The sequence below is a fragment of the Electrona antarctica genome, assembly GCF_951216825.1.
Source record: "Electrona antarctica genome assembly, chromosome: 3".
NCBI classification, from domain to species: Eukaryota; Metazoa; Chordata; class Actinopteri; order Myctophiformes; family Myctophidae; genus Electrona; species Electrona antarctica.
In genome coordinates this window covers 32,497,359-32,512,358 of record NC_136808.1, presented here as the reverse complement: position 1 = coordinate 32,512,358, position 15,000 = coordinate 32,497,359, and the positions used below count along the sequence as shown (strand labels likewise).

General features: G+C 39.9%; 1 protein-coding gene across 2 annotated transcripts in view; it reads right to left on the bottom strand.

Moving 5' to 3' along the window:
* Positions 1-11,047: 11,047 nt before the first annotated feature.
* The window catches only part of dpy19l3 (dpy-19 like C-mannosyltransferase 3), a gene marked incomplete at its 5' end in the record, with an annotated part of 58,431 nt that continues 54,478 nt past the window's right edge, over positions 11,048-15,000 (bottom strand). For both annotated transcript variants that reach the window (XM_079496569.1, XM_079496568.1), the window contains 2 exons: positions 11,048-12,589; positions 13,864-14,022. In XM_079496569.1, the coding sequence (XP_079352695.1) occupies positions 12,389-12,589; positions 13,864-14,022 (360 nt within the window). In that variant the 3' untranslated portion in view covers positions 11,048-12,388. The remainder of the gene's footprint in view (positions 12,590-13,863; positions 14,023-15,000) is intronic.

The following is a 15,000-nucleotide window of genomic DNA, read 5'->3' as shown; positions in this document are numbered from 1 at the left end:
TAAAGGGTGGGTGGGGGGGGACTTGGTGAAACACATCAGGCCACTAATCCTAATAGAAGCTGATGGCTTGCTATCATACTGGGAAGCCAAAGTATTCGGGGTACTTTCAGTAAGTTGACGGAGAAGTCAGTTCCCTGATATAGCAGCTTTTCCAAAACATGCTAATTTCCCGAAAAGCTGAAGCTGTGGCTTTTGAGAAGTGGAACGTTTTAGCAGTGGGGGTGAGGGTACAATTTCATATAGAGCGCTCCCTGGAAGTTACAAACACACAGCTTTTTTTCCCCTATAGAGAATGGGGGGGGTCTTCTTGAGGGAGTCTTCTGATTCATTGTTTTATTCCTCTGTATAGAGGGTCAAAGGATTGCCTGATTTATACTTGGTTGCACGTCGTGTCGCGCACAGAAAATGGCAGATTTACTCCATGAAGCTCATGGAGTAAATCTGCCATTTTCTGTGCAGACCTACAAGCTGTAGGTCTGCTATTTTCCATGTGTGAGACCAGCGTGCAACTAAGTAGGCTAGGCTATAAAGCATAGGCTAGCATGGATGTGCAAATGAGCCAGGATCAGAATATGAAGTCCTTGTATGGACAGTGGGAGAGCTAGGGCGAGATACTTGTGGACACCATTCAATTGTTCCATGAAACAGCTTCTTAAATGTTGTGTTATGGGTGCAGACATGTTGTGATAAAATGTTATGTTTTTACTTAGTTTTTACCTGATTTGTAAATACAAAAATGGATTATTGATTTTTCTTTTCTTATTTTTTCATGTCAACAAAAGCACTACGGATAAAAATGTGCAGCTTCTCTAAAAGAAAAATGTGAACATACTATTTTGTATCATGATGAGCTTTGGACAGTTTATTGGTGTTTTGTATTTGCTTCTATATTTTTTCCCTCAATAAATTCATTTATTTGCACCAGCGATTCAATCATGACTGTATTGGAATAAATGAAAGATGGGACCAAAGAAAGAGAGGAAAGGGCAGCATCAAAATCAGTGTATCTTGTGTTCAATCAATATTCTGTCTGGTGTACCAACATTGAAAATCGAAAATTGGCTTGTTTTTCAATATTAGCTTTTTAAGGATGGAAAACGAAAATTGACTCAAATCGCGTTTTTCTTTTTTGTTAAACACAACTTTCACCTAGAAACTCCATTCACACTTTTTATAATTCAGCTTACTGTGGAGACACATGCTGGAACTTTTTACTTTGAAATGTTTTGTAGTTTCTGAGTTATTTAACTTAAACGCCCAATGCATTCCCAATGGCAATGGCACAAACTTTGGCATGCTACTTTGCCATGCGTGACGAAAAAGTGACAAAAGTGATTTTGCCACCATGCGTGACGAAAAAGCGTGATGAAAAAGCGTGACGAAAAGGCGTGACGGAAAAGCGTGACGAAAAGGCGTGCACTGGGGGGACACTGGGGGGGACACTGGGGAGGCACTGGGGGGACACTGGGGAGGCACTGGGGGGACACTGGGGGGGCACTGGGCATTGGGGGGACACTGGGGGGCACTGGGGTGACGAAAAGGCGTGACGGAAAAGCGTGACGAAAAGGCGTGCACTGGGGGGACACTGGGGGGACACTGGGGAGGCACTGGGGGGACACTGGGGGGACACTGTAGCATGTCGTTTTTTCATGGTTTTCTTTATTTTTTGAATCCTCCAAAATCATGAAAAACGACAGACTATAGTATGTCTTCTGAAACCATGAACTATAGCATGTCGTTTTTTCATGATTTTCTTTTTTTTTAAATCCTTCAAAATCATGAAAAACGACAAACTATAGACTGTCTTCCGAAACCATGAATTATAGCATGTCGTTTTTTCATGATTTTTCTTTATTTTTTTAATCCTCCAATATCATGAAAAACGACAGACTGATGTAGGACTAGTAGCATGCCAAAGTTTGTGCTATTGCCATTGGGAATGCATTGGGCGTTTAAGTTAAATAACTCAGAAACTACAAAACATTTCAAAGTAAAAAGTTCCAGCATGTGTCTCCACAGAAAGCTGAATTATAAAAAGTGTGAATGGAGTTTCTAGGTGAAAGTGCTTTTTTGACGTGCCAATATCTGCCATTGAGCCCCATTGTAAATGTCTCAAATTTGAAAGCACTATATTTCTAAAACGATGAAACATTTCAAAGATTCCTTTTCAGGCAAACATGTCTACCGTAAGATGAACCTAAATAGGTTTGAATGGGGTTTCTAGGTGTAAGTATGTAGGACTAGTAGCATGCCAAAGTTTGTGCTATTGCCATTGGGAATGCATTGGGCGTTTAAGTTAAATAACTCAGAAACTACAAAACATTTCAAAGTAAAAAGTTCCAGCATGTGTCTCCAGTTTCTCCACAGTAAGCTGAATTATAAAAAGTGTGAATGGAGTTTCTAGGTGAAAGTGCTTTTTTGACGTGCCAATATCTGCCATTGAGCCCCATCGTAAATGTCTCAAATTTGAAAGCACTATATTTCTAAAACGATGAAACATTTCAAAGATTCCTTTTCAGTCAAACATGTCCACCGTAAGATGAACCTAAATAGGTTTGAATGGGGTTTCTAGGTGTAAGTATGTAGGACTAGTAGCATGCCAAAGTTTGTGCTATTGCCATTGGGAATGCATTGGGCGTTTAAGTTAAATAACTCAGAAACTACAAAACATTTCAAAGTAAAAAGTTCCAGCATGTGTCTCCACAGTAAGCTGAATTATAAAAAGTGTGAATGGAGTTTCTAGGTGAAAGTGCTTTTTTGAAGTGCCAATATCTGCCATTGAGCCCCATTGTAAATGTTTCAAATTTGAAAGCACTATATTTCTAAAACGATGAAACATTTCAAAGATTCCTTTTCAGGCAAACATGTCCACCATAAGATGAACCTAAATAGGTTTAAATGGGGTTTCTAGGTGTAAGTATGTAGGACTAGTAGCATGCCAAAATTTGTGCTATTGCCATTGGGAATGCATTGGGCGTTTAAGTTAAATAACTCAGAAACTACAAAACATTTCAAAGTAAAAAGTTCCGGATCAAGGAGATGGGTCACACACATCAAGACTGTGTTTCAAAAAGTTTTATTTCAAACCATATGACAAACGTTTCGGCTATCCAGCCTTCATCCGTGTGGCACTGTTGACACTGATGAAGGCTGGATAGCCGAAACGTTTGTCATATGGTTTGAAATAAAACTTTTTGAACCACAGTCTTGATGTGTGCGACCCATCTCCTTGATCCTGATATATTGTAAATCGGGTGGCGCACCTACAGTCTGAGCGCGGTGGTCAGAAGAAAGTAAAAAGTTCCAGCATGTGTCTCCACAGTAAGCTGAATTATAAAAAGTGTGAATGGAGTTTTTAGGTGAAAGTGCTTTTTTGACGTGCCACTATCTGCCATTATACATTTCTCAAATTGAAAGCACTATATTTCTAAAACTATGAAACATTTCAAAGATTCCTTTTCAGGCAAACATGTCCACCGTAAGATGAACCTAAATAGGTTTGAATGGTGATTCTAGGTGTAAGTATGTATGACTAGTAGGATGCCAAAGTTATAATTTTTGCATGTGTCTCCACAGTATGTGTCTCCACAGTAAGCTGAATTATAAAAAGTGTGAATGGAGTTTCTAGGTGAAAGTGCTTTTTTGACGTGCCAATATCTGCCATTCAGCCCCATTCTGAATTTCTCAAATTTAAAAGCACTATATTTCTAAAACTATGACACATTTCAAAGATTCCTTTTCGGGCAAACATGTCCACCGTAACATGAACCTAAATAGGTTTGAATGGGGTTTCTAGGTGTAAGTATGTAGGACTAGTAACATGCCAAAGTTTGTGCTATTGCCATTGGGAATGCATTGGGCGTTTAAGTTAAATAACTCAGAAACTACAAAACATTTCAAAGTAAAAAGTTCCAGCATGTGTCTCCACAGTAAGCTGAATTATAAAAAGTGTGAATAGAGTTTCTAGGTGAAAGTGCTTTTTTGACGTGCCAATATCTGCCATTGAGCCCCATTGTAAATGTCTCAAATTTGAAAGCACTATATTTCTAAAACGATGAAACATTTCAAAGATTCCTTTTCAGGCAAACATGTCCACCGTAAGATGAACCTAAATAGGTTTGAATGGGGTTTCTAGGTGTAAGTATGTAGGACTAGTAGCATGCCAAAGTTTGTGCTATTGCCACTGGGAATGCATTGGGCGTTTAAGTTAAATAACTCAGAAACTACAAAACATTTCAAAGTAAAAAGTTCCAGCATGTGTCTCCACAGTAAGCTGAATTATACAAAGTGTGAATAGAGTTTCTAGGTGAAAGTGCTTTTTTGACGTGCCAATATCTGCCATTGAGCCCCATTGTAAATGTCTCAAATTTGAAAGCACTATATTTCTAAAACGATGAAACATTTCAAAGATTCATTTTCAGGCAAACATGTCTACCGTAAGATGAACCTAAATAGGTTTGAATGGGGTTTCTAGGTGTAAGTATGTAGGACTAGTAGCATGCCAAAGTTTGTGCTATTGCCATTGGGAATGCATTGGGCGTTTAAGTTAAATAACTCAGAAACTACAAAACATTTCAAAGTAAAAAGTTCCAGCATGTGTCTCCACAGTAAGCTGAATTATAAAAAGTGTGAATGGAGTTTGTAGGTGAAAGTGCTTTTTTGACGTGCCAATATCTGCCATTCAGCCCCATTCTGAATTTCTCAAATTTAAAAGCACTTTATTTCTAAAACTATGAAACATTTCAAAGATTCCTTTTCGGGCAAACATGTCCACCGTAAGATGAACCTAAATAGGTTTGAATGGGGTTTCTAGGTGTAAGTATGTAGGACTAGTAGCATGCCAAAGTTTGTGCTATTGCCATTGGGAATGCATTGGGCGTTTAAGTTAAATAACTCAGAAACTACAAAACATTTCAAAGTAAAAAGTTCCAGCATGTGTCTCCACAGAAAGCTGAATTATAAAAAGTGTGAATGGAGTTTCTAGGTGAAAGTGCTTTTTTGACGTGCCAATATCTGCCATTGAGCCCCATTGTAAATGTCTGAAATTTGAAAGCACTATATTTCTAAAACGATGAAACATTTCAAAGATTCCTTTTCAGGCAAACATGTCTACCGTAAGATGAACCTAAATAGGTTTGAATGGGGTTTCTAGGTGTAAGTATGTAGGACTAGTAGCATGCCAAAGTTTGTGCTATTGCCATTGGGAATGCATTGGGCGTTTAAGTTAAATAACTCAGAAACTACAAAACATTTCAAAGTAAAAAGTTCCAGCATGTGTCTCCACAGTAAGCTGAATTATACAAAGTGTGAATGGAGTTTCTAGGTGAAAGTGCTTTTTTGACGTGCCACTATCTGCCATTATACATTTCTCAAATTGAAAGCACTATATTTCTAAAACGATGAAACATTTCAAAGATTCCTTTTCAGGCAAACATGTCCACCGTAAGATGAACCTATAGGTTTGAATGGGGATTCTAGGTGTAAGTATGTATGACTAGTAGCATGCCAAAGTTATATTTTTTTCCGGACGGCATACTAGCCTATAGCATGTCGTTTTTCGTGATTTTGGAGGATTTGAAAAAAAGATGAAAATCATGAAAAAACGACATACTATAGTTCATGGTTTCGGACGGCATACTATAGCATGTAGTTTTTCGTGATTTTGGAGGATTTGAAAAAAAGATGAAAATCATGAAAAAACGACATACTATAATCCATGGTTTGGGACGGCATAATATATTATGTCATATTTTCATGATTTTGGGACACTATGTCAGAGCCAGGACTTGAACCTGCAGCCTCCTGATTCCCAGGCAGGCTCTGTACCCAGTGAGCCACTGTGCATGCTGTTCTTAAAAGGCTGAATAGATAATGACAGAAGAGCCAGAGACTTGTTTCCATTGTGGTTCATAAACATTCGAACGTCTAGAGATAAACAACAGCAAAAGCAACAATAGACAAATATCCTGTTATTTTATTTTTTGTATTTTATTTTTGTATCAATGTTGTACTCAAAGTGAACAGCATACTGCATTGTGGTAGGTAGCAAGTAGATCAGTGACTTAGCACACTGGCTGCATGATCTGGAGATTGTGGGTTCAAACCCCACTCAAATCTTTACTTGCCAAAATCTGCCATTGACCCCCATTGTAAATGTCTCAAATTTGAAAGCACTATATTTCTAAAACGATGAAACATTTCAAAGATTCCTTTTCAGGCAAACATGTCCACCGTAAGATGAACCTAAATAGGTTTGAATGGGGTTTCTAGTTGTAAGTATGTAGGACTAGTAGCATGCCAAAGTTTGTGCTATTGCCATTGGGAATGCATTGGGCGTTTAAGTTAAATAACTCAGAAACTACAAAACATTTCAAAGTAAAAAGTTCCAGCATGTGTCTCCACAGAAAGCTGAATTATAAAAAGTTTGAATGGAGTTTCTAGGTGAAAGTGCTTTTTTGACGTGCCAATATCTGCCATTATACATTTCTCAATTAGAAAGCACTATATTTCTAAAACTATGAAACATTTCAAAGATTCCTTTTCAGGCAAACATGTCCACCGTAAGATGAACCTAAATAGGTTTGAATGGGGATTCTAGGTGTAAGTATGTATGACTAGTAGCATGCCAAAGTTATAATTTTTTTCGGACGGCATACTATAGCATGTCGTTTTTCGTGATTTTGGAGGATTTGAAAAAAAGATGAAAATCATGAAAAAACTACATACTATAATCCATGGTTTGGGACGGCATAATATATTATGTCATAATTATGTCATTTTTTCTGGGGGGGCACTGGGGGGGCACTGGGGGGACACTGGGGGGGCACTGGGGGGACACTGGGGACACTGGGGGACTTCAGTGCAATGTACTTAAGTAGTACTTAATGTATAAGTTGTTTAAAAAGACGTAGGCCCATATCATATAAATGCATTTTAAAAATAAATGTATGTCATCTTATTCTGAAGGCAACCGGAAACCGTGATAGCTCATAAACAGGAAGTAAACCGGAAGTCTTATCCGTGATCACGGAATGGAGCTCAAACGCAGCAGGACTTTGTTTTCCCATTCATGTAGGAGAAACGCAGATATTGGAAAATGATCTTTGGATTTTCGATTCTCAATTTCTTGGCAAGAAGTTGTGTTTAACAAAAAAGAATAGCGCGATTTGAGTCCATTTTCGTTTTCCATCCTTGTAGTTAAAAAGCTGATATTGAAAAACAAGCTAATTTTCGATTTTCAATTTTGGGACACCAGACAGAATATTGATTGAACACAAGATACACGGATCATCAATCAACAATATCGATTTATCAGTTGGATGAGCCGAACTGATCAAAACACTAATACTACACACTATAAAGCACCAAAGTCTGACAAAAAATGGTTTGACAAAAACATTTTTCCCCCCCACAGACAGGATGTGATGCTTTTGGGGTAAATGCTCAAATGTGTATATATGCGTGTGGAGTGGTATGATTCATGGTCTGAAAGTTGCATGTTAAAACTCAATCACTGCCAAGGACTTATTTAACTTCTTTTTCATGATGTCCTACACTGCCAAGGACGTTTTTAACGCCTTTTTAACATTGGCGAAAAAAATAATATATATGTTGGCGGTTGCTGAACTATCAGCTGGCTGGTAATGATTAATCATACTAACACAATTAACCCAGTGTTTTTAACCATTTGTGTCTGTGCACTGTATGAATGAAAGAGAAGTGCATGGGAGCTTTTATCTTGTTTGTATAACACAGTGTTATTTAGAAATAACAAAGTTGCTGCACAGCTCTGCTTGTCAAGGCCACGCACAGATGGAAGGGTATGTATCAGCACCATCAATACACACAACATCCTGCACTTCACACTTCTTACATTTTTTGGTACAGTCAAAATGTTTATTGATTGTAAACAACATTTTATATTACATGTAACACCGGTGGATCAAATATCATGTCCCATACAATATTATTGTATTTGGGGGAGCATGGGAAACCTGCTGTGAGTTTGTTCCAAAAACGCAGATATAGCGGACGGTGCAAGGGTGCATGGAAGGAAAACCAGGGTGCATCCTGTCCGGAGGAGAGCACAGGGCATCAGGTGACGACCATCACGGCACCAAACCACCACTGAGGGGATCGACGGCGACGTCAGAGAGAAGGAGCCAAATCATCACATCGTTGCCACAGGCCCTGATGGGCTCGGAGGCCTGGACGAGATCGGAGCAGAGTTTGTGGGCAGGACGACACCACAAGCACCACATGTGCCACTTTGACCAAGTCAAACGGTCAACCAGGGGCACAAGGCCAGGAGGAGATTATCCATGACAAATTCACAGCACACTCAAAAACACGAATGGGATATCTATCACGGATACTATGAATCAATGATAACAAGGATTACTGGTCGAACACTGTGGGGACCTCAAACCCTTAGCTCTCAACAGGCCCGAAAATTAACACCCGATCCTACCTGGGCCCTAGCTCAACAAACTCTGTACACTCAAGACACTGCCCTCGCTGCTACCCTTAGATCTCCATATATGGAGCTGACCTGTTCTGACATTCCATTAGATGTTGATCTGACCCCCCATGCCAAAGCGCCAGCGCTCGCCCAGCAGTCTGCCGTCACCCAGGCGGATGGTTGCTTCTCGCCCTCAGGGCATCTTACTGGTAGTATAAACATGAGCGTGTATATGGTTTATTTTTCCATGCAAAACTGCCATCCCAATGAGAACAAGGCAACAAGCAGGCAACGCAAGCAAACAAAACAACTTGTAGATTGGCTATTCAAATGGCCGAAATGTATACAGGGCTGAAATGGTTAAGGTATGTTTTGTAATAATAATCGATATCTACAAAGTAACTAGTAACTAAGGTTTTAAAATATATGCAGTAAAAGTACAATATTTGGATCTGAGATGGTGTGGAGTAGAAGTAAAAGTATTAGAAATTAGAAATACTCAAGTAAAGTACAAATACCTCAAAATTGTACTTACGTACAGTACTTAAGTAAATGTAATTACTTACCACTACTGGTGTGCAACCAGTGGTGTTTGAATATAAGCATCCTTAATGCCTAAATTGCAATTTGACACATATTGATGACACGCACAAATAGTAGGCCTACGAATATATCTATAAAATGCCATTTCTGTTGCTTTGAGAGTGAGAGTGAGAGTGAGGTCTCTCATGTTCATTGCCTAGTAGTTATCAACCCCAACCATCTAATACTGATTTGAATTACATACACAGTAAATTAATGGTTCATTTCCTTTTCATCAAGAAACTCAAAATGAACTGCTAATATCAATATGTATGGAAATTACAATGGCACAAAAAATACATTAGTACAACCTTATTAGACAAACATAATAGAATCACTTCCCTCTCAAATAAAGCAATCAGAAATCTCTTAATCCATTGAGACCTGGAACGCATCCATGTCACGTTAGCGTTTAACCACATTAACCATTAACCCATTTTGGGGCGGGAACCCCTTTTGGTGTTTTAAACATTGTTATAATTTAGCTATTGAAAAATAGCAGATCTACAAGCTCATAGCGCGCCACCGAGTGGCGCGCTATGAACTTGTAGGTCTGCTATTTTTGAAAAATCGTTAAAATGTGCCTCAAATCTTTCCGAAAATTGTCATGATTTAGAAAACTTTTTTTTTTAATTTCGACGTCAGGCCTGAATGGGTTAAATTAAACATCCAATATCTAGCCAGAGAAAAAAGAACAAGCCCCACTATTCCGACAGTGATACCACTGGTATGCATTACAATGAGGCCGTGACACTTCATTTTGGCTTCAGCGCACGGCTCACCAACAGCTTGGTGACAAAAGCTGCACAGTGTCTTTCTCTAGGCACAAATGTGCACGCACGTGGACTATCAACACAGGGTCTTCATTAACAACTTAAACCCTCTATACTTGGTAAACTAATACTTATTTGACCAGGGTCTGCACTGTACTCAAGTCACTCCACACCTTGCTCGTTTTTCTCTGTCACTAAACCAGCTTGGGTCCACCATAGCATACAACTTGAATCCTAGTATCTCTATTCTGGAGGGAACGTGTGCCCAAAATAGCAGATCTACAGCCTTACAACGCTGGCTATTTTCAGCGAAGAGATTTGGTGTAGAGGGAAAAAACTGTGCACCAAGTACAGTGCAGACCCTGGTCAAATAACGAGCAAGGTGTGGAGTGACTGAGTGTCCTTAGATAATTGCCTCGGGACGTACCCATAATTACAGACACAACTCCAGTCTTTCGATTGCTGCTTCTCCTCTCAATCCGTGCCCTTGTCGTTCCATCTTTGCTGTGAGTTGTTTCTCTCTGTCTCCACTCATTTCCTAACACGAGGCCTTGCTTTATTCAAGTTGTTGGCCCCCTTCTGCTCCCTCTCAGATTGAATAGTGAGGGAGCAGGATCATCATTAGCCAGCTGTGATTTCCTTGCTACTTACACTGTCACACGTGCGCGCGCACACACGCACGCACACAAAGGAATAATGTAAGGGTTGAGACATAGCACACATGCGGAGGGTTCTAAGTGGATGAGGTCAAGTAAACGTAAGGGAAAAAAGTGTACGAAAGTAATCACACACCACCAGTGACAAATATCAATTGGCTGCTTTGGATCCATTTTTACGGGAAACCCACCCATTTAAGCACCCATCGAACCCATTAAACCGTCGCGAGAATCAAACCTAATGGAATTATCTTGGATTTTCTTTTCAGGGATAACTGTGAATTTCTCTCACAAGGGAGAGTTTTTGCCAACTCCAGGCTGAGTAAGGCAAATGACCAAGACATTTAACTTGGGAAGGCTATGTGCCAGAGATACAGACTTTTTTAGCCTTAGCTGAACAAGTTTTTCATTTTAAAATGGTAATTCACAATTTTGTCATCATAATACAGCACAAATTACCGAGCACTAACGTTTTAAAAGCTAAATTGCTCTCATTAATGTTTGATAAAAAGTTCAATTGAAACTGTTGAAATTGTTTCAAGGGGGAAAAAACAACCAAACATTGGTCTGGCTGTAAACCTCCACAGGAAACTATTTTGAAGTGAACAGCACCATTATGACTTTATTTTATATAACTTTTATTGAAAGTATCTGATCTGCTGGCATAAAACACAGGCTTGGTCAAATCACAATCCTACTCACCTCTACTTGTATAGAGTGACCAATAGGACAAGATGAGATTGTCACAGATACTTCCCGCCCCCTTAACCCCTCTACACTTATAAAGTAATCCTTAGTTGATCGGGGTCAGTTTTAGTTGTTCCGCTCCTTTTTTCCTCTCTACCAAATCTCTAGGCCGCAAAATAGACTACAAGTTCACAACCCGTCACAGTGTGAGCTTGTAGATTCGCTATTTTTGCCAAATGTTCCCCCACAATAGGGATTCTAGGGTTCAAGTGATTAACCCATATGGGCTCACATTTACAAGTGTACAGATCTTTTAGAAGAAGGCCGAAGGTTGATGACAAGTGCGGTGGGTAGGATAATGGTGCAAATGTTCAAAAGGGGGATCTTTGGTAATACAATCAAGGAAAAGTGTCCCGAAAACCCCTTTCCCGGGTTCCGAAAGGGGTCCAGGGACCCTTGTCTTTGATTTTATAACCAAAGATCCCCTTTTGCACTTTTTTTACAGATCAAAACAAAAAATAAAACCAGGTCAGCCTACTCATTCATTCCTTCAGCCATGATCCAGTTCAACACGCAATAGAGTTAAGGTGCAATAATAATTCTCTAAGTAGGTCAACGATGCACCCAATATTGTTACATTTTAAACCTTGCATTTGTATGCTGTAATTGTATTCAATTACAGCTGTATTATTTTATGTGAAGTGATTTCCCTCTTTTTTTGTATGTGATATACACTAAGTGGAAATAGATGACTGTGTGTATTGTTTTAAGCTGCAAAACAATGAGGCCAATAAAGTGTCTAAATTAAAGTTAAAATAAAGCAATAGCAATATCACTCACAACTGTCATGAAGAAGCACACTCAGAATTGTTGTGTAACTGAGTCACCATGCCTGGATAATTGACCCTGGTCAAGAACCTAACAACAAACCACAGAGGGGGGGGGGGGGGGGCTTAGTAGTTAGCTGGCGGGTATGTTTGAACAGTCTCATACGCGGGTGTTTCCACACTATGAACCTTATAAAGCAGCAGCCTAAAGCTGAAATGGGGCTGGCCCAGATTCAAACCACATCGTTCGGAGAGCAGAGATTGAGTTTAAAACGATAAAGTACATGATCAAGGCCGGCGTGGTATCGATGCAGATCTCCTCTGTTCCTGCTGATGTATCTTCTCTCAAAGCCTTGGACTGTTCGTGTCCAGTAGTCTATAAACTCCTGAAGCCCCGTCCTGCTAGTGGGCCTGGTTCGGTTCTGCCGTGGCTTTGGCTTTCTTGCGTTTCTTCTTGAGTCGGTAGACGTGGAAGGTTTTGTTCTGGAATGTTCTGGTGAACAGGGCGGTGTATTCTGCTGCATCCGTCTTGATGGCCTCGCAGAACCGAGGGTCAGAAGCCGGAACTAGGTCTGGATCATTCTGCCCTGGCCCGTCCATGATCTGGTGAAAACAGAAAAAAGATTTTTGTACAGCAGATGGTTTATGTAAGGTACAAAACCACATAATAAAAACATATCTCTGCTGTTGGGCAGAAACCAGCTGACTCCAAAATGTTCAATTTTCAGGAAAAAAAGAGAAATATCAGAAAAAAAGAAAAAAAGAATCTTTATATATTTGATACTAGCTTGAGAGGGGGTGGAGTTGGGGTCCAATGGAGTTACCGGTAGCTGGTTTTGACAGAAGCACTTTTTAATACTTTTCATTGGTTCAATATTTTTTAACCAACACGTAAAGGGTGTCCAGTTTCTGCCGGACAGCGACGATATAATGTAATGCATTTAAAAGCATAATAGAAGGAATACAAACAAAAGTAGATGAAATTAGGTCAGGATGTACAGTAGCCTCAAAATGTTGGGGTTTTACTCTATTTCACACTATTCAGATTTGTCACGGCGAGATGTGGTCCATGTTGGACTTAAATCCACGAAGCAAAGGGAGTTGTAATCCCCTGGTCAAGCGTACAACTGCACCAACTCTCTGTCATTCAGTACTGGTACTGGAATAATGTACCTCTACATTTTTGAGTGCTCAGATCTCCTATCTATCTTTTCCCATTGATCCTACAGTTAGAAGTGCCATTCACTTTCAATAGGTTTTTAATCTCCTGGCTGTGAGCACCGGTTGTCCTCTGTGTTTTTCACTGCACTTGATTATTTATGTTCACTAATATTATTTTGGTCCTTTCAACCCGCAACACAATACTCAAAACACACCTTGAAATGCACCATCATGAATCAAAAGGAAACTTTTAACATAACAGAAGGGAGTCCATGCCATTTTTCTGCTGTGCAAGAAAATCACCCCTACCAACCAGTGCTGATACGTTCCTGATCTCAGGGTTTGGGAATAAAAAATGCCTCGCACGCACGCACGCACACACGCACGCACGCACACACGCACGCACGCACGCACGCACGCACGCATGCACGCACGCACGCACGCACGCACACACACACACACACACACACACCCATAAATGGACACAGACACACATGGAATTTCACATTTTACACCTCATTTATGCAGACAGCCAGACTGAAACACCCATAGAAATTCAAAAGCCAGCGATCCTTTGGTAGAATGAGAATCAGAGTGAGCCATTATGAGGGTCATGTGGTGTGGCGAGTCCCTTGTGATTGCCTATAAAAAATACCGCTCCACACACACTTAATAAACAAACACACTATACTGTAGATGCTATAGATTTCACCCACATGTCCATTGGCGAGGTCTAGGAGATCTCGTAGCCGGCAGCCTCGTGCGTGCCTCCTCTCGTAGCAGATGCTGTCTTCCAGGACCACGTAGTCCGCTCCGGCAGACCTCAACACACCGTACACATCCTCCGGGGACCGCCGCGCGTACACCTGGTACATCTGCTCCAAGAAGCAAAAGTACGTGCTGATCAGTGTTGATTTTTGACAGCAAATATGGATGCAGTTTTAGTCTTTTGAATAAAAGTATATAGTTTTAGTATATTATAGTTTTAGTCTAGTTTTAGTCTACTAATCTACAGTTGATTTTGTTGACATGATGCATTTTGGCAGGCCTTAATGGCATCGTAATGGCTGATTTTGCACTTGGTTGCAAGCTGAAAATAGCCAATCTACAAGCTTGTAGGTCTGTTATTTTCAGAGCGCAACCAAACATAAAATGACTAAAATGTTACCTTCGTAACATTTCTCTTCCCTCGGTAACATCTAGTTTTCATTTGCTGATAAAATTGTCAATATATTAAGTCTTAGGTTTAGTTATAAATGTCATAGCTTACTTCTTATTTAGTTGTCAGCCGACATTTTTCATCATAGATTAATTCAACGAATTTAACACTGGCTCTGCACAAAGTACAGTATGTGCCAAAAACAATCACACTGTGATTTGAGACTCAAGCTTATCTGACAGGAAATGAACGTCCATGCATGCTTTTCATCATATAATTATATATTATTTGCCTTTCCATTTTTTCGCCTTCCTAAAGAGCAGTCCGTTGCCATCGTCGGGCAGATACCTTGTATCTCCAAACTTGCGCTGTTTTCTTTGATAAATATGTTCTACATGATGTTCTACTTGATGTTCTACTTGGTGTACTACTTGGTGTTCTACTTGCATGGTCGTACAACAGTGTCACGCCAAAGTAGTGAAAATAGCTGACAAGCTGCAAGCTCTCACGGCATTGTGATGCGACCCGTGGTGAGCTTGTAGATCGTCTATTTTCACTATTCAAAAGATTCTGAAAGAAATAACATTTATTTTTTTATACCTAAATATCGAACCAATGAAAAGTAATGAGAGTTTGTGACCAAATAATAACCACAATGGAACTGGAGCACAGGTTCTCTTTTTCCTGAAAGGTA